Genomic DNA, 19858 nt, shown 5'->3' on the forward strand with positions numbered 1-19858 from the left:
AGTGCACGCTGATCAACTCACTAATATGCGAACTGTAAAATCCGCCAAAACACGTTCAAGATTATGCGAATGACGTGGGCTATATACAACGCGCCGTTGATTTGATTGACAGTTGATATCTCAGGAATGGACTTTCAGTAAATCCAAATAAAACCACAATGGTATTATTTACAAAAAGTATGAAACAGAATGGTTTTTGTCTTCCAGAGATGAGCGGTACAATCCTTCAACTCTCCGAAGAAGTGAAATATCTGGGAGTTATTCTAGACAAGAAGCTTCTTTGGAGCAAACATGAAGAGATAAAAGTGAAACGAGCTCTCGCAGCTTATGGGCTGTGCAAGCGGACCTTTGCTTCGACATGGGGACTTAGGCCTCAGGTAGTAATGCGGATATATGTTGCTATCATTAGGTCGATGCTAGCTTATGCATTCGTAGTGTGGTGGGTTAAAGTGAAACAAAAGAGTTTTCGCTGTAAACTCGCCATATTGCAAAGAACTGTGTGTCTGAGTATCACCGGCGCTATGATCACGACATCTGGCGCAGTTCTGAATGTATTACTCAATTTGTAGCCTTTGGATTTGTTTATTTAAAGCACTACAATGAGAGCTTCGGAAGAGTCATTCGGAGAACTGAATCCGGTTCTGGAGCAGGAGTCTTCCTGTCGAATAAAAACGAGAATTGGCTTTCCCCTTGGGACAATACACAACGGTCTTTCAGGCTGAAGTGTATGCGATCATAAGGGCGACAATCTGGATGATTGACGAGCGGTTGAAGGGCAGGCGCATCGCAAGTTGCATTGAGGGCATTGAGTAGTACTTTGATCGCTTCAAAAATCGTTCAGCAATGCAGAAACCGATTGAACTCTGTTTCTAGATTCAATACGATGGATATATTCTGGCCACTTAGTAATTGTGGTGTGTAGGGAAATGAAATCGGATGCCTTAGCAGAAGAGGCTTCAACTTTCCACATGCCCGGCCCGGAACCAGCAATTGCGGTATCAGTAGCATTGGCTGATGCTGTTATCAAAAACTGGGAACAAACTTCTCATAAAGACAAGTGGATGAGCCTTCATCCTGCTAGACACACCAAACTTTTCCTGTCAGAACCAAACAAACATACTGCAAAGTTTATCCTGTCGGAATGCAGACAGACTTGCAGAAATATTGTGTGGATTCTGACTCTCCATAATTCACTAGCTGGGCATATTTTCAGAGTAGGAATTCTCCAAGATGATACGTGTCCATCCTGCAATGAGGAAGCGGAATCCACGGAACATTTTCTATGTGAGTGCTTCGCCTATTGACGCATCAGACATCAGATTATTGGTGTTGATGTACTCCAACTGCAGCGGATAGCATCACATCCACTAACGGAAATCCTGCGATACATAAACGAATTCGGGATATTCCTTCAGACGAGGGACTCGTGTACAATGAACCACTATGGGCTGAGTGCTCAGAAGCTTTGCCTCTCCCCCATGTTAGGAATGAGCTTAAGCATTGACCCTTCGAACACTTGTCTCATTTGCATTGCCAAAGACCATGCAACTCCGACTTTGAGGCATTCCAGCGTTCTGTGCACGTATTCATGTGTCTTTAATCTTCACCATCATCATCAACGGCGCAACAAGTCTGGGTGTGTCTTAATATGGACCTAAAAGCATTCCAGTATCGCGCTAAGGTCAACCAATGCGATATCGCAGTAGTTTTGGTCTACGCCATCGCCTTTACGGCATTTTGAATCTACGGAAAATCAAGCTCTTCATTCTATATAAATATTCATCGGAAACTCAGAACATAACAACCGTTGGCGATGCGAGCACAATACACTAGAACATATTGTCCCAAAGCCCGTTAAAAATTCTTCCTTGTTCTGAATAAAACTCTTTACTATAGATTACTCATTCAAAGCATTAATTTACCGCAAATTTTTAATCGCATTCCATCCTATAAAGTAACGAATGGGAACTAGACTATAACTGAAAAGATAATGTGGGGACAATGGAGTTTTAAAGATAATTCTTGAACTGGACTCTTACTTGTAAAAATCTGGTGGTAAATAAATCGTCTCCTCCAGGACGTACATTTCTGGATGTTCATACCTTCGGGCAATCAAGGACATCCCAAAGTGCACAAATGATAAATTAGATGTTTCCTGTAAATAAAGACAAAAGATAGTATCTGCATTATTTTCTATATAAATGTTCATGTGTTTCGAAGGATTTTGTATGATTTACAAAGGCAATGAACACCCTTTTTGACAGTCTTGTGTAAAACAAATAATAACAATCGTTGGTGCAACAATCCATATTGGATCAGGGTCTTGAAGTGTGTTAGAGCACTTCATTCAAGATCGCAACGGTACACTACAGTAGTACACTGTAGGAGGCAATGTGGTCAGCATTGCGCTCGCCCGCGATTATTACCCTGATTTGACTCAAATACTCATTCACAGCTGAGTCGATGCTCCATATCAAGACCACGTTTTCTCACATTTAGTGCGTAATATTCCTAAATTTTCCATAATTAAGGCCACAATGTCATTTGAAAGCTACAGAATATGGCAAATGTGTAGGATTGTAGGTATAAAATACCGTTACAATAATGCATATTGAAATTTAGATTAAAAGTTGATTGTAAAATTTTGTCTGAAATTTGAAAGTGAGCCAATATCAAATGTTCTGTGTGGCTGGCGATTATCCGGATGGTCAAGGGACTGGCAATTTGGCACGAAATATCGGGATTAACAATGATCATCAGCCTGTCTTAGTAAAGAACTCCAGATACCCCGGTTTTGCGCCGAGGTCCACCATTTCAATATCTCTAGAAGCTGTCTGGCGTCCTGGCCTACGCCATCGTTTCATCTCAGGCAGGTTCTGTCCCGTCTACTTTTTCTACCGTAGTTATTGCCCTTATAGACTTTCCGGGCTAGATCAACCTCATCCATACAGATTAGGTGACCCGCGTAAACTATTGAACCGGATTTTATCCACAACCTGACGGCCATGGTATCGCTCATAAATTGCGTCGTTATGTAGGTTACGGAATCGTCCATGCTCATGTAGGGGCCCAAAAAATCTTCGGAGAATTCTTTTCTCGAACGAGGCCAAAAATTTGCAATTTTTCTTGCTAAGAACTCACGTCTCCAAGGGATATATAAGGACTGGCAAGATCATAGTCTTGTACTGTAAGAGCTTTGACCCTATGGTGAGACATTTCGAGGGAAACAGTTTTTGTAAGCTGAAATAGGCTCTGTTAGCTGCCAACCACCGTGCGCAGATTTCATCGTCAGAACTGTTATCGGTTGTGATTTTCGACCCTAGATAAGAAAAATTATCAGAAATCTCAAAATTGCAGTCTCTAATTGTTCTCATTTGGCGGGTGCGATTCGATGTTGCTGGTTGGTTGGTTTTGATTGATGTGCAGCCCAAGATCTCGCACCGCTTGCTCGACCTGGATGAAGGCAGTTTGTACGTCTCGGGTCGTTCTTCCCATAATGTGAATATCGTCAGCATAGACCAGTAGTTAAGCGGACTTGAAGAGGATCGTGCCCCTTGCATTTACCTCAGCATCACGGATCACTTTTTCCAGGGCCAGGTTGAAGAGGCGCATGATAAGGCATCCCTTTGTTTTAGACCATTGTTGATGTCGAATGGTCTCGAGAGTAATCTTATTGCTTTTATTTGGGCTCGCACATTGGTCAGGGTCAGCTTAGTCAGTCTTATTAATTTCGTCGGGATAACGAATTCTCTCACGGTCATATACCCTGGGTATGCTATCAAAGGGGGTCGATGAAAAGATGGTGCAACTGATGGCCATATTTTAACAGTTTTTCCATCGCTTGCCGCATTTGTATTTTCGGCTAATTCGTACAAATTTGCAGGTTTCCGGAAAGATTCCTGATAAGTGGTATGAAAATAGTGCATTTAACCCTCTCGGTAATTTGTATGATTTTTATGCTCGAGATCACCCAAAACGTCTTATAATTCGTACTGTTTTCGAAAAGGGTGAGAGGGCAGGGAGAAGCACGAGATAAATATTTCCTAGGAAATCATGTAATTCCTACAGAGGCAAAGGAGAATTTTGTTGATCTGGTGCTAGATTTTTTTCTAGTTTTCGTTATAGTTAGGGCCTGTTACCATGCCTTCGAAAGAAATTAGCCTTCTATTAAGAGAAGCAGCAAATAATAAACGCCATGGCCAGTGGTAGTAAGTACATATGCGTTTTAAATCAATCACATTAATCCTGAAAATCAATGACAAAACCACCTCCCAGAGATGAACATATTATACTTCTTAATATGTACATATATATGTATTTGCATTACTTTATATATAATATAATATAATTTTTTATCAGGGCAGAGACAAATCGTCGCTGCCTCACCTTTGCCTTGGGAGCAGCGTGACCGAGGTATGGGCGGTATGAGGTATGCTCAATATAATTCGCAGTCATGTCGTGTTCTGCCCTGGTAAGAAACCGTAAAGCCGTCTTCGCCTAATATTTTTGAAGTTCGGATGCTAAGCCCTAAAGGAGGGTTCCGTGGACCAAAGAAAGAAGGGCAAATTGCTCCCCATTTGGTCCAATCCGACATTAAGTGGATGCAGACTTAGGACCCCCCAATCCTTAAAAAAATACTTCGCCATCTTGACAGGATCTCCTTACTGAGACCAGCATCATCTGCTATGAAGCATTCTAACTAAATATTCGCCTTACTGTTAAACAATTTCGATGTCCTGACTAATTGTCATTACTACATATTTTTCCCAAAGTGATTTTTGTCATAATATTTTTGATCTTATTCATCAAATGTCTTATAATAAATTCATCAAATATTTTATAATAAAAAGCTTTGTCAAGTTGTTTCCCCACTTTGTATATCATTGTTTTGCGCCGATTTACTTTTATCCCAAAAGTCTTCAAGCGAGAATGAGTGTTTTCAAACTTTTTTTTAAAAGCAGGGAAAATTGGGAAATGTATGGTAATTACGGAACAAGCAGGTTAATCCAGATTTATAGTAAATAATGTTCAATAATACGATACAATACTGTCAGTAAATAGAGGTTAACTTCCGCACTACTTCATTTTGAACAATAATATGAAAGATACTTACGCTATATTGTTGCTTATCATACATTTTTTGGTATTCCAGAAATATCATTAAGTATCTGGCGAAAGCTGCAATATATGATTCATCAGAGGATGAGAATTTTTCGTGAGCCAACTTATTTATGGCGACTATTGCACCATAACATGCATCTTTTTCCTTTGGTACAGCAACTCCAAGCACTGATCTTATCAACATTCCGACGTACCGGTCTGTATCCTTGTTGAATCGCGGGTCGTTGAATACATCAGTAAAGTTTACAACAGTTTTACTGTTCTTGATTATAGTCGATAGTCTTTTCTCCTTTTCGATTCTGGAATGGTAATAAGGATTAGGAGAGTCGTATTTAAAATAAATCCACAAATCTTTCTTTGTAGCGTAAATAGTGAAATCCTTAATCCATGATCTCGATTTTCATGTGGTGATTTAGTGTTACGTTGTCACAGGTCAAGTAATATTTGTATATACGTAGGGTTTTAGCATGGAGCAAAGTCACAGATTTTTTTTTGTCAGGTTTAAACCTTCACTTTTATTTTCCTGGAATAGTTACCATTTCCAAGTTCAAGAACCTATTATACTCTCTTCCACTCTCCTCTTTCTCGCATACTCTCGGTTCGATCTGTTTTTCATTCCCACTTTAGTTCCAATCTTTACTCTTGACAAACGAAATGGCGAACATGTACATACGTATAGCGTGAAGTCCATATCTTCTTCATCGCAGACGAAGGAGGTAGAAAAGTCTATGAATAGGCAACAGCGACGGAAACGCCTAAAGGGAATGGTTAAAGAGGGAGCAGGTGGTGATGAATAATAACATCATTCAGAGGCAGAGGTGAGGCAGCGTCTGAAGATTTGCCTCTACCCTCGTAAAAAACCGTAAAGCCGTCATCGCCTGACATTTTTTTAAGTTTTGGGTGCTAAGCGCTAAACGAGGGGTCCGTGGACCAAAAAAGAGGAAGTAAGTTGCCCTCCATTTGGTCCGGTCCGGCATTAAGTTGATGCGGACTTAGGACCCCACAATTCCCCAAAAAACACTCTATTTCTCATAAAGCATGGAGGATATCGTCAATACCTCTAGCGGTTCTCATTGGCCTCTTCATCCAATTGTCTAAACTACGAGCTCCACCGACAGAGATTCGTAGACGCGAGAATCGCCGGGGAACCTCTAGGCGAAATGTGTACGATTAAAATCAACAAAATGTTGCAAAGCTGGAGTGGAAAAGTTGTTAATCAACTGCACATATTGCTCTGAATTAATAGTGACTGTGCTATCTCGCAAGGTTGGTTTCACAGTTTCGACCATTTTATCAAATTTCGTGTCAATATGTATGTTACTAAGAAAAAAGGAGGAGGAACACCCAAAAACCAACAGATTGCAAAATAACAAGAAGGCGTGTCCCCCCTTGGATGAAGGCAGTCCCCAAAATGCTAGGGGAGGTGATGTCCAAAAGTACGTGACGGTTAGGCTAATGTTGAGCCAAAAAAGGTTAAAAACGAGAACAGCAAAATGAGGATCCACCCTGAGGCGAACATAATTTCAAACATGCCCTATGCAGATATATTAAGAAAGGTGAAAGTTGAGAAACCAAAAAAAGGACCTTGTACTGGAGCTGAAAACATTCGACGAGAGCAAATCCGAATGCATCCGCAGATAAATCAAAAATTTACTTCGTGAGAGTGGTGCCGTTCGCGCTTAAAAGCATGACATACCTATATAGTGCAAGGGCTTATACGAGGTCACTTTTAAAGCAGAAATCTGCACCGCCTTAGTAGAACAGTTCAAGCTGCACTACTTACGGGAGGCATCCATGATAAGCCTCGAACGTATGGAGCCACACAGACGACGACCATCCGGCTACCAGCAGGAAATTGTTATGCTCCTCCAAGCCTGATATTGGCTAACTTGTAGGATATGTTGGATAGATTAGTCTTGGACGCAAAAGAGCTGAGAGTCATTACTGGTGAATTTATTGCACAGGCCATTGAATGGAGAAGTTCACTGACGAATGCAAAAGAGCGCTGTCTTTTGAAGGCTTTCGCGCTGTTAGATATTATATTGACTAACGTCAGTCAGTTTAATAATTACCGGAAAAGAAAGTCTGTTTGGTAATGAACTTGACTTTGATCCCTAAACTACGTATATTCAGTTAACCTTCAGGGATTATTTCTTAGATATACGTAGGCCCAGTTGAATATTTGGTAACCCGCGGAGTTACTCAAGGATCGGTATTGTGCCCATTAATCTACAAGGTATGTGATAATATATGATAATGGATAACCATCGCGATAAGCTACCCTTTTTGGCTATGCTTACGATATAACAATTGTAATAATAGATAAACATGTTGAAAGAGTTGCCTGCACATGTGAGACATTGGTTAGGCTAATCAGGGAATGGCTGGTATCACATTGGTGATAGTTGTTGGAACAAAAGACTGGGACTGCACTAGTCAGCAGTTGCAAGTTGACAAAAGTTCTAAGGTTTAGGAGGAACTAAACCACTGAGGAAGCTGTTGCGAGCTAAAGTGTGCTCATCCATTCTAATATACACAGCACACGCCTGGACAAAGATCCTTAATTTTAAGGCATATATGAGGAAATTATCTGCAGTATATCATCTCAGCGCGTTAAGAGTTGCTAGAGTATTCCGAACAACGCCTGACGAAGCAACTTTCATAGTTTCAGTGATAGCACCTATTAATATTTTAGCTGCAAAGATGCAAAGATTACAAAGATGCAGTTGAGAGGTACGCGGTGATCAAAATGCCGAAGGAGACGGGACGCGAAAAGGCGACACCCTACGAATTAATGTCTATAGATAGTTCAGTAGGCATAGTGGCTGAGGAGAGGCGATTTTATTGGGTCCCACATTGTGGCTTACAACGCTTCTACTTCCATAAAAACAAATATAAAGGTTAGTGTTGTTGCCTAAAACTGATAAACCTTCTGATGTACAGTCTATATATAGGGGTATATATAGGACATTATGAGGAAAATGCTGGAACGAATAATGTATAACAGATTGCTTCCGGCTGTGAAGAGTCTGAGAGGCTTATCAGATCGGCTTCTGTACGGCCAGATCAACCATCAACGCCATCAAACTTCTGACTGGCTCTTGCTCCAATGCCCACAATTCGTGGAAGAGAGGGAAAGCCTAGAAGAAACTTTAGATGAAATGCTATCACCGGAAAATCTTGTCTGGAGAATGCTAACATGCCAGGGGGACTCAGGTGCGATTAACTCAATGATCGTAGCGATCCAAAGTAAACTGCAAAATATGTAAAAGGTGAGGAAGGTGCGGCTACGAACGCAGCGCATAAAAGAAAGGAGACGTAGCTAAAGTGAGCTAACTCTGCCGCGTGATGTAATACCTAATGATGGTTCCACATGGCAGGGAGGGGAGTCGTGTCTGGTTTTAGTGGGTAAAAATCCCACACACTGACGTGTCCAGGCCAGTATCTTTCGAAACTTTTACCTCCTTAGCAGAAACGACAGTAAAGGATCTTTAATAATGTTTTATTTACACAAAACGTTAAAAGGACCTTTGGGACATCTTGCATTCAACCATCAGTAACTAAGGCTTTTTACCATGTCTCATAAACAGTTATTTAGGACTTTAGGAATGTTTAGGAAGTATTAGTTAATGGCCAGGAATCTTTAGAATCACTAAAAAAATTTATGTGAAAATACCTACCTCGCTTTCTTTTTGCTTGCATCCAAATACAGCACAGGGTTGTAGTCACTTGTGATCTTCCTTTCATATTCATCAGATTCTTCATGAACTTGATAAAAAGTTACGGATTCAGCATCCAGGGTTTTTCTTGCTGAGTTCTATAATTTTTATATTGCGGGAAATCAGATTCAGGTTTTTTCCATAATCAAGAATCTAAGTTTTCTGGTACGTACCACGATATAAGAAGCAAAAGCATCTCTTTCATCCAAATTTTCAGTCATCCCTCTCAGCATTTCGTCAATGAGCATGTCATTAACTTCTTCGCTCTTTCGTTTTTGAATAATTTTTCGGTTCCTAGCAATCACTCTTCCAGCCAAATTTGCGATATAGCTAGCGTGGTTTTGTTCAACCTTTAAAAATGTCCCATTTTAAGGCCAGTAAATCGGGTTTAAGAGGTGTTTTGTGTTAGTAAATTACCTTAGTATATGGTATCCCATTGTTTCTAGTTAACTCAATAACTGCCACGCATATGTCTTTTTTCCGAACTGGTATTGCAAGGATGTCACCCGCAGAAAAGTCACCTAGGTCCTGGCCATCTGGAAATTCTTTCTCTACTGTGTATTTTGCATCGGTAACAATCACTGATCTATTTTCTTTAGCTACATAAGCGGCTATTGTACTTTTTCCCGCTGGAAAAGGCTTCTTTATTATGTACTAAATCGAAAATTCGTTTGTTGATTATTTTTACTTATTTTCCAGGTGAATCTTCGTCCAGTTATTTCAGCCAACGACTTAGAACAAATAAATATTTCATTTGTTATATCATCCACAATATAGAGAAGGTACCCTAAAATAGGACATAAAGAGTGATGTTGGAATTTAATAATATTAATAAAATTTCTTTGAGGAAAGAAGACACTCAAATAAATAATATAAAAAAGTGAAGAAATTGGGGGTAGAAGAAGTAAGCAAATTGACTGAGCAATTGACAATTTCTTCAACTCACCCCAAGAGGGAAATGCACTACTGAAGTCAATATCAACACCGAGCATACATCCCCCACAACTAAAGCCTAAAGAAAACAAAAAAAGTTCAACGAACACCGAACCCATATCGATAAGGATAATTCGAATTGATGGTGGTGCTCATTTCAGGAATGGATGGGAGGAGTCCTGAGTTTGCATTCACTTGACGTCGAATTTAACCAATTGACAATCAACCTCCACTTTTTTAGTCCAAGGACATTTTAGACACAGTATCCATTTTTTTCAAAGCTGAGGACTGTTGGATGTTGTGTTCATGGTATAAGTAATGCTTAGACACGCAGTGTTTGCAGTGAGGCTAGTCTACATTGAAAACTTTTTTGTCTCTCCTTAACTCACCGCACCACAGACACTTAACCAGCGGGAAGAGGCAAAGTCCATCCAGTTTTCTCCGCTTTTAAGATTTTGTGTGAAACAAAACCTTATTAGAATCGAGTCGATGTCTGTCTGTCTGTCTGTCGGTCTTTTTTTTTGGCTGGGGGAAATTCATCATGGATACGCATCTGGAATCTAGAACACGCATGCTGGACTCTTACCGACTAAAACCTCCCATATTTTCTCCGCACTCCATCTCCGCGGGATCACCGTTTCGGTATTGCTTCGCGGGGCTGTTCAGTTCTTAGTTGTTTACTCTAAACGAGCTGCTACCGCTTTGCGTGGCGTTAATTGCAGTAGCTTCCCTTCTATGTCTCCGCTGTACTTATGCTGCTTTTAGTTGCTGGTGGATCCATTTCACCAGTGCAACTACCACGTTCCATGCTGTATTTGATTGTACCATATACCTTATCAGATTTTCCACCGTTAAACGGGTATTTAGCTGTGTTTCGAGCTTTCTCCTTGAGCTTTGAAATCTGGGTCAGGCGAAGAAAACGTGTTCTGCATTTTCGGGTGTACCTTCACACGTAGGACAATCGGGCTATTCACCTAGACTGAACCTATAGAGGTAACTCCTGTATCCACCGTGTCCGATTGAGAACTGAGTCAGATCGTAACTCGTTTCACCATGGTTCCGGATAAGCCTGTGCCCGCAAACGCTGACTTTGCTTGTTTAGGCTTGCTTCCTGATTTTCGTACAGACGAATTGCCTCATCAGTTAGTATATCTACCGGGAGCATCCTGCAATCACGCATGCTGCCTCATAAGATGTTGTTCGGTAGGCGCAACATGTTCGGAGAGCGCTTATAGCTTGAAGCTGTTTACGATTTTCTCCGATTTTTATCGCCGACGCCCATACTGGTACCGCGTGTAAAAGTACAGAGCTGACGACTCGCGATAAGAGTAATCGTCCGCTGTGCTTCAGGTCGTCTACATTTGGAAGCATCCTTGCCAGTGTTGAGCTGATAGTCGCCACTTTCAGCTGCAAGTAGGGTTTAAAGCTCAGCTTGGAGTCGAATATTACTCCTAGGTATTTCAGCGATGGTTGAGAGCTAACAACATGCCCCCCGATGCAAATTTCAACAGTTTTCTACTTCCGCCGCTTTATAAAGAGGACCAACTCCGTCTTGTATTCGGCAAGCTCAAGCCCGTGGTCTTTAAGCCAAGAGTTGATCGTCCGTATAGTCTCGTTCGCAGATATTTGTACTTCGTGGGGTGATTGGATGTTATGACCACTCCAACGTCATCTGCGAATCCGACGACAACGGATTGTTTAGCTACTGGAAGCCGTAAAAATTAAATTAAGTTCCATAGCAGAGGGCCCAGAACAGTCCCCTGCGGAACTCTTGCCGTTATTACATACATCTTCGACCCTTCGTCCGTATCATAAAGTAGCTTCCGCTGTCAGAAGTAATCGAAGATTATATTTAATATGTATTTTGGTGTTTGCGCCGCGATGAGCGCTTCGATGATATGGTTCCATCTGGCAGAATTGAACGCGTTCGTGATGTCAAGAGTCACCAGTGCGCAGTATTTTCCTTCGTCGTAGGCTTTTCTGGCTTTGGTAGCATCAAGCGCTGATCGAGCCTTCCGGAAGCCAAACTGCCTATTCGATAAATAATGTATTCAGAAGGCAGATAGGTCTATAGGATGTTGGTTCACCTATCGGCTTACCTGTCTTCGGGATCAATACATGCTTTTGTATTTTCCACTCTGCGGGGAAGTACTCTTCTTTAAGCAGTCTGTAAATACCCGTGCAAACATGCTTGGTGCCATTCTCGTTGCCAATTTCAGCGCCTTGTTCGGGATTCTGGCTGTCCGTCTAGCTGTCTGTCTGTCACACCTGATTTATTCAGAAACGGCTGGACCGATTGTCGCGAAAATTAGTAGGAGCATGTGATCTGTTGTTCCCTTTACATGCAGCAGGTGGCGCCATACATGTGAGTGCAACATTTTTTTTCATAAAATGTGGTCATGTGGGGTTATCAAATAAAAGGGCTGGATTAACCGCCTTTTGAAACTGGTTCCATATTTGATATTGGGTGAAACATAGGAGATTGAGAGCTCAAAATATGACCATCAAAAAGTGTAACAGGTCTCTTTCTCAGAACCTATCCAACCGAAAAATCCGAACAAAATCACAGTAGTGCACCTCTACGAAATCTAGGCCTCAAAATATATCCGGTTCCGATATCTGCACAAATAAAGTTAATAATAGTATATTTCCACACTTTAGAAATTTACCCGGCAACCCCCCTTGGGGGATATGGGTATAAGGGATAACATCGTGCACAATTTGGTCAAGTTTGAAGAAAATCCAACTATTATTAACAAAGTTATAGGGGGTGAAACTGCCATTTTTTGTGAATTTCATGCCCTCTACAACCTGTATGACGTCATTATCACATATCAATTCGTCAATACAACATTGAAATGAGCTCTTATGGATTGGGTCGCAAAGAATTATTTTGGCTTAGTTTTTTAGTCATTTGTATATGAATGTCAATTACACCAAACAGAAATGTGTGTATGTACGTATATAATATATGCGTGCTAATGAAGTTTGGTAGTGTTTAATTCAGATAGATATATTTATACATTAAACCAGCGGTGTTCAATATGCGTACTATATATGTACATATGTATGCTTTTGTGCACGAAGTAATTCGGAAATATGGCTACGATCGATTTATATAGGTGCATATATATGTACAGTATTCGGAAATATTTGTTTAGGGTAAGGATAATATCTATAGCTGTAATATATACGTATATTTTGCAGTTTGGAAATGAATGAATGATGAAGGAATATGTTAGATTTGCAGCTATATACGGATAGAAAAATTTGAGTTGAAGTTTCTTACATAAGATGAACACAAAGTCTTGATACCCAAATCGCGAGCTTCTGGTATTCCGACTTGTTTACATAATGTCATGATGATGATAATGGGATATTCGGATTTATTCGGATTTACTGAAAATCCGCGCCTGAAGAACCAACTGTCAATCAAATCAACAGTACGTTGTATATTTTTACACACCGTTCCAACATCCCACAAAAACTTGAACGTGAATTGGCAAATTTTTGGCATAGTAGTGAGTCGATCGACATATTCCACACAAGTGGCGATAGCACATCAACATCCACTTCAGAACACAGCAATCTCTACGTTAGCAGAACATATGATAGATTCATTTAATTAAAGTATCATCGACACCATGCGCTCTGGGGGCATCACAAAAGTTTTTAACGGCGCACAGTCAAAGACTCTTTTAATGTCCACGAACACCCCCCTTGCGTAATCACCTTTCAGAGTTGCACCCTCCATTTTTGAAACCAAAGAATGAAGAGCAGACTCACAAGGCTCTATGCCCTCCTTTAGTATTGCTGGATGCTATCTATGGCAGGTGTTTTGAAGTGTTCAAAGAACAGTACGGCAGCTCTCACCGTTTCATTGGTAACAAATGTTCTCACAGTGTTCGAATTTCCCTTGCAACACTTACGAGTATGTGTTGAAGGGTTTGAAACGCCAATTCTCCTCCTTCCAATTTTCTCACAAATTCTCCCGGGTGGTGTACTTCCAAAACAGTTTGTACTGATTCAACTCTGCAGTTTGTGAAAGCACCATCTGGTTTTTTAAGAGACTCCAACTTGGCTGACTCATTCTCCTGAAGGACTTCACACAACCTTGAAGTCTTTCTTTTGCCTCCTCACAGTACGTTCTTAAGGAGTCTCGTTTAGAACAGTTAAGGAGCTTCTTATATTCACGCTGTGAGTTTCGAAAGTTTAACCAGTCTTTATTCTTATTGTTATTACAAGCACGATTCAGAAGTCGCCTGGTTGATTTCCTGAGTTTTAGCACTTCTCGGTTCAGCAAAGAGCCGTTTTACCGCTTCAGCCTCTTGAAGTTAAACAAGCCTTCTCGTACCAGTGTGTGATTTTCAGTATCCAATTGATCTTCTATAGCCAATTCGCCTGTAATAATCTACCAGCGCCAGTGGTGAAACCAAATAGATTCTCTCGTCTACGGTTGCATTTGCTACTGCCCCAACAAATGGGTTGGTCCTTCGCATCGCAACCTATTAAGAGTTCGAGACAATTTGATTCTTCATACGCTACTAGATCCCTTAATCCTTGCATCTGTGGAGGACACAAAGAATCATAGGATAAGTAAGCAGAAGCAATTATGATGTTTTTCCTCTCGCCATGAATCTGTTATTGGGAACAGTATGGTTGCGTTTAACATTCTTAATATCAGGACCCAAGCTCTTGGTATTATGAATTTTTCATCGTAAAAGATCCTAGTCCTCCTTACTGATGCAATGCCACAGATTTTATTGAATTGAACGAATGCTGCAGAAAAATATAAGGCAGTCCTGCAGTTTTGTCAGGCTCGCTTGTAGCAAATAGGAGGAGGCATGCTGCAGATTAATGGGACCGACATTTATGTTTTTTGACATAAGCTTAGTCTAATGTACAACAGAAAACAGTTAGAAGCATATGCGAAGGTCGGTGTGTAAGCAGGTTTCCCTTACACCGTGCCGTATAAAACCGAGGGGCTAAAATCGATGACATCATTCATACTGTCTTGACGACAAGGCATGGAAGGCGTTCTTTCCTCAAGCACCTGGGCAATGCTAACTAAATCTAATTGCTCTAACACTGAGTCATAGGTCTTAGCCACTTAAAAAAAGTGGCAAACAGAGATTGACTAAAAATAAATACCAGAAATGATATGACAGTCATCGACATCTTTCTATTTGCATGAACACATCGAATATCGAAGGCTTCGAACACTATCTAACATATATCTGGGAAGAATTGTTTCTGTCGGCAGTGAAACCGAACTTAATCATTATCAACATATTAACAGTCCTAAATCCACCTCCATAATCTGGAAATGCAGCTATCTCTCCCTGCACTGTTATATGGGCGCTGCTTATAGAAAATGGGCGCCACGCTTTCCCTAACTTAACATATGTCTGCGGCGTGTTATCGGGGTATTCTGGACTGAAATAATATCAAATGAAGTGGTTCGTCGAAATACAAATCACATAACTGAGGACATGTTGATGAGAAGGTCCAAATAGCAGTAGATAGATAACACAATAAAGAATTCAAACGGCGATATGCCAAAAGAAAACCACTTTGGGGGAGTTCAAGGATGCCATAAGGGCTTTAAAACGGATCAAGACGGCATTGAATCGTTCCGCACAGCGGATTTGGATTTTCCACATGCTAGAGTGAAGAAAAATTTAGGTTATATTTATAGTGTCTTAAGTGCTGTCCATGGGGAGAGTTTGCTTCAGAAGTCTGAGAAAGTCTTTGCACAAACTCTTTCAGATAATCTAACTTTTGTGGCAGATATCCTATACGGTCGCAAAAGGGTACTGGAATCTCATTGTGTATCTTTCACCCATGTGGTTGATGTATTGGAGTGTGGATGGCGCTTAGATGATTTTCTTGGCTATCATTTCACAAGCCATAAGCTGTACAATGACACATGCCCGCAACCACCAGCCCGCACACCAATGCTCTGGGTCACATTCACGGCATCAACACCAGACCTTATGCGCGGAATTTTTCTCCCGCAATCTACAAGATCTACAAAGTTAGCTTCCATTCAAAAGTAAGGAGATGCAGATGCAGGAGATGAGAAAAACTGACTTCCAAGAAACTCAATAGCACGCAGATTCGTCAACGGTGGAATGACAACTATCTTACCAGAACTGCTTGTTATAAATTTTAAATCCTCTGCGGTTTGATGCAAATGGTTAAGTAAATTTCTACCATCCAACGTTATCCACGGTGACAAAAAAATCTCCGGTTGGGCTGCCGGCCTGGAGTTATCACTGATGAAATCAGGAAATTAGTGATTAGTTACTTCAGATTGTCCAAATCAGTTTACCCATCGCCTTCCTGCTTCTTAATAGAAGTTCCTCTTCTTCGTATGATATGGGGCACCAGAACACTCAAAGCGTTCCGCTTGATTTCAAATTGAGTCTTTGTTTCTCGTCGTGCTTTCTTGTACAGTTCATCATGTATTTTTCTATCTCTGAAGTGCGGTTCAAAGTCGTCCTCAGATGTCTAAAGGGATGAAAGAGGGATGAGTTTAAGTAAACTCAATTAATTGCAAAGGACTCACCTCCAATGTAATATTCATTCCAAAGTATTATAATTGATGTTCAGATAGAATAATATAAAATTGCAAAGTGAAATTACTCTAAGAGAAGACCTCCTTAATAATATTTTGAAAATATTTATTATGGATTTCTCCTAACTAAAATCTATTATGTCAGTCAAATTTTATTAAGCAACTTATATGGGAATTTTCGAGCAGCAATGCACAGTATTTGCATTTTAGAGGAAAATTTTAATTGTTTGGTTCCTCAAGCCGATTTTACTCCGAAATTAAATGAAATATTGTTTAACTGATGGAGTGGTAGATGTGCAAGTGTCGAACCTGTAGCAGCGGTATAAACACAAAACCGCAGAGGCACCTTTGGCCTAGCGTAAGGCCCAAAGGTCCTCCTCAGTCCTGCCGAGACAAAGAGGCAAATCTGATTTCTGAAAGAATGGGCATATTGGAGCGATGGGTTGAGCATTTTGAGCAGCAATTATAGAGGTATCATGTTCCTGAGTACCACCTATAAGTTATTCTCCGCTATCTTGCTAGGCCAGATAGTCCCTTACGCCCAGTACATCATTGGCCCATACCAAAGAGGCTTCACTCCAGACAAATCAGCAACAGATCAGATTTTCTCTGTGCGGTAAGCGATGAAAAAACTGTTGGAATATGGGCATCAGTAGCATGATCTTTCCATCGACTTTAAAGCCGCCTACGACAACATAGCCAGAGTGAAACTGTACACGACCATGAAAGAATTAGGTATCCTGACCAAGTTAATAAGACTGACTAGGCTGACCCTGACCAATGTACGAGGTCAGATAAAAGCAGCAGGATCACTCTTGAGACCATCTTCATCAGATCTTGGGCCGCACAATAATGAAGGTAAGACGAAGTACATGGTGACAACGTCAGCCCCAGAAACCAAAGAACGAACAGCATCGAATCATACTGGTGAAACGAAAACAATGAAGATAGGAGACTACAACTTTGAGACCGTTGCAAATTTCTCCTATCTAGAGTCGAAAATCACAACCGATAACAGCTATCACGATGACATTCGCACACTCTTGTTGGCAGTCAACAGAGCCTATTTCAGCTTACAAGAACTGTTTCGCTCGAAACGCCTCATCATAGGGTTAAAGCTTTTACTGTAGAAGACAATGATCTTGCCAGTCCTTATGTATTCCCCGGAGGCCTTGGTTCTCAGCAAAAAGAAACAGTGAACTCTTGACCGCGTTCGAGAGAAGAATCCTCTGAAGAATTTTTGGTCCCCTATATAAGGATGGACTATTTCGTAGCCTACGTAAGGATGAAATCTATGAGCGATACTATGACCGTCTTGTTGTGGATAAAGTTCGACTCAACAGGTTGCGGTGGGCGGTTACCTAATCCGTATGGATCAGGATGGTCCTGCCCGAGAAGTCTATAAGGGCAATATCTATGGTAGAAAAAGAAGACGAGGCAGACCCTGCCTGACAGCTTTTAAGGATATCGAATTGGTGGACATCGGTGCAAAACCGGGATGCCTGGAGGTCCTTATTAAGGTAGGCCTAGACCGGATACCGGTTGTTGATGATAATGATGGATCGTCCTCCCCCGCCGCTAGCATATTACTAAACTAAATTCGATAGATGTGTCTGATAGGTCAATTGTGTAAAATTCTTTCAGTATGCGGGCATTCGACAACATCTTATTCTTCTTCTTCTTCTTTAGCCTTTATCCCGTTCAGCTTAAGACTTAGTGGTAGTATTAGGTAAAATTCAGCATCTGCCGAGGTCGTGGCAACTCGAAAAAACTTATGGTAGAAGATGTGGTGGTGGCCGGCAAGGCGCGGACGGTGAAACCCTTCAGCAACGGCAAGATTCACGTACGTATGGTTTTGGCGGACGGTAACTTTCCTAGCGGCAAACTGGTACCAGAAATGTGGACCAGTGTTGAGGTCATTCTGTCGGAAATAGTCTCCGAGCATCTCATGGATGGCAAAGGGGAACAGGGGGATTTATCCCCTGCTTCGATACCTACCAGATCGTCCGTGGATTCCATGTCATCCGAAGACCAATTATCCAGCGACTTTCTCGGTTCGTGCATCGTTAAGATCAATGATGCTTGGGAGGGCGTAAAGCACCAAGTCACCCAATACGACAATATTTCCAAGAAACCGCATTTGGTTACTGAGGATCCACATGAATAAGGACAAGGCCCAATCCTTGCGCCTTGCACCTGCCTACCCCAGAATTCCTATGGACGACTGGGTGGTTATCAAGGAGGATAACCGTATAAATGAAGAGCCCCTGGAAACACTGGAAATGGCAGCCCAAAAAAGTGGGGTTCGGAATCAGGAACGTAAAGGGAAAAGTTTTCTGCTGGCGAATCCGACAGTGACCTGGATCCAGTCTATGCCGCCAAGGAGCTGTTGTTGAAGATCGAGGAAGGTGATGCTGGCGGTGGCGCGGATAAAACAGCAGAAATCGAAATGTACCTCAGCTAATTTGCTGGTGTTCCTCCTATAGGAAGACATTGCCATTGTATTAATACAGGAGCCCTAGATCGGAGGAGCCTGAACCATCTAAGGCCCCAAAGAGAATATTACAATTTATTCCATAGCGCAAGAGAAATTGATGGAGACAGATCTAGACGATGTATCCTCGGCAGGAAGACTCTGATTTTAGCAGTACCTCAACCTTCCATTATCTTTATCTTTCACCCTGATCTCAATGAAGATTTATACAAGTTTCATAACGGGTTCATATGTAGTGAATCATCAAATCGCCCAAAAAACGTATTTACAGTATTGATGACTTCCTCGTTGCCCCGAATTGTTTACTTCAGTGCTATTTTTTGAGGTTGGGAATCAAATGATTGCCGCTGGGGACTAAATCTAGTGAATAACAGTGGATAAAAGAAAAATTCAAACTTAAGCCCGTTGATTTTAGTTATTGCGCACAATCAACGTAGTACGTTGTCATTCAAATTATAATACTAGATAGATTGTGAAATAAAAGTGAAAAACCTTTAGATGTTTATAAACTCCTTCATTATCGGATGTGTGGTTGCTACAAATGTGTGGTTCAACAAACGATAACTAGCCAAGTTTTCCTCTTATCATCATCAACGGCACAACAACCGGTATCCGGTCTGGGTCTGCCTTAATAAGGAACTCCGGACATCCCGGTTTTGCGTCGAGGTCCACCAATTCGATATCCCTAAAAGCTGTCTGGCGTCCTGACCTCCGCCATCGCTCCATCTTAGGCAGGGTCTGCCTCGTCTTCTTTGTCTACCATAGATATTGCCCTTATAGACTTTCCTCATGTAGGGGGACAAAAATTCTTCGGAGGATTCTTCTCTCGAACGCGGCCAAGAGTTCGCAATTTTTCTTGCTAAGAACCCAAGTTTCCGAGGAATACATGAGGACTGGCAAGATCATAGTCTTGTTCAGTAAGAGTTTGACCCTATGGTGAGACGTTTCGAGCGGAACAGTCTTTGTAAGCTGAAATAGGCTCTGTTGGCTGACAACAACCGTGCACGGATT

At 41.3% G+C, this 19858-nt stretch overlaps 1 protein-coding gene across 3 annotated transcripts in view; it reads right to left on the reverse strand.

Annotated features, from left to right (window-relative positions):
* Positions 1–16484, reverse strand: part of LOC119661297 (cAMP and cAMP-inhibited cGMP 3',5'-cyclic phosphodiesterase 10A-like) — a 35002-nt gene extending 18518 nt beyond the window's left edge. For all 3 annotated transcript variants that reach the window (XM_038070585.1, XM_038070584.1, XM_038070586.1), the window contains exons 1-9: positions 16345–16484; positions 16108–16286; positions 15924–16051; positions 9529–9627; positions 9258–9469; positions 9014–9190; positions 8802–8938; positions 5114–5420; positions 2040–2155 (exon numbers count right to left, since the gene is read on the reverse strand). In XM_038070585.1, coding sequence (XP_037926513.1) covers positions 2040–2155; positions 5114–5420; positions 8802–8938; positions 9014–9190; positions 9258–9469; positions 9529–9627; positions 15924–16051; positions 16108–16286; positions 16345–16362 — 1373 coding nt within the window. In that variant the 5' untranslated portion in view covers positions 16363–16484. The remainder of the gene's footprint in view (positions 1–2039; positions 2156–5113; positions 5421–8801; positions 8939–9013; positions 9191–9257; positions 9470–9528; positions 9628–15923; positions 16052–16107; positions 16287–16344) is intronic.
* Positions 16485–19858: the final 3374 nt, after the last annotated feature.

The sequence above is a fragment of the Hermetia illucens genome, chromosome 1, assembly GCF_905115235.1.
Source record: "Hermetia illucens chromosome 1, iHerIll2.2.curated.20191125, whole genome shotgun sequence".
Lineage (NCBI taxonomy): Eukaryota > Metazoa > Arthropoda > Insecta > Diptera > Stratiomyidae > Hermetia > Hermetia illucens.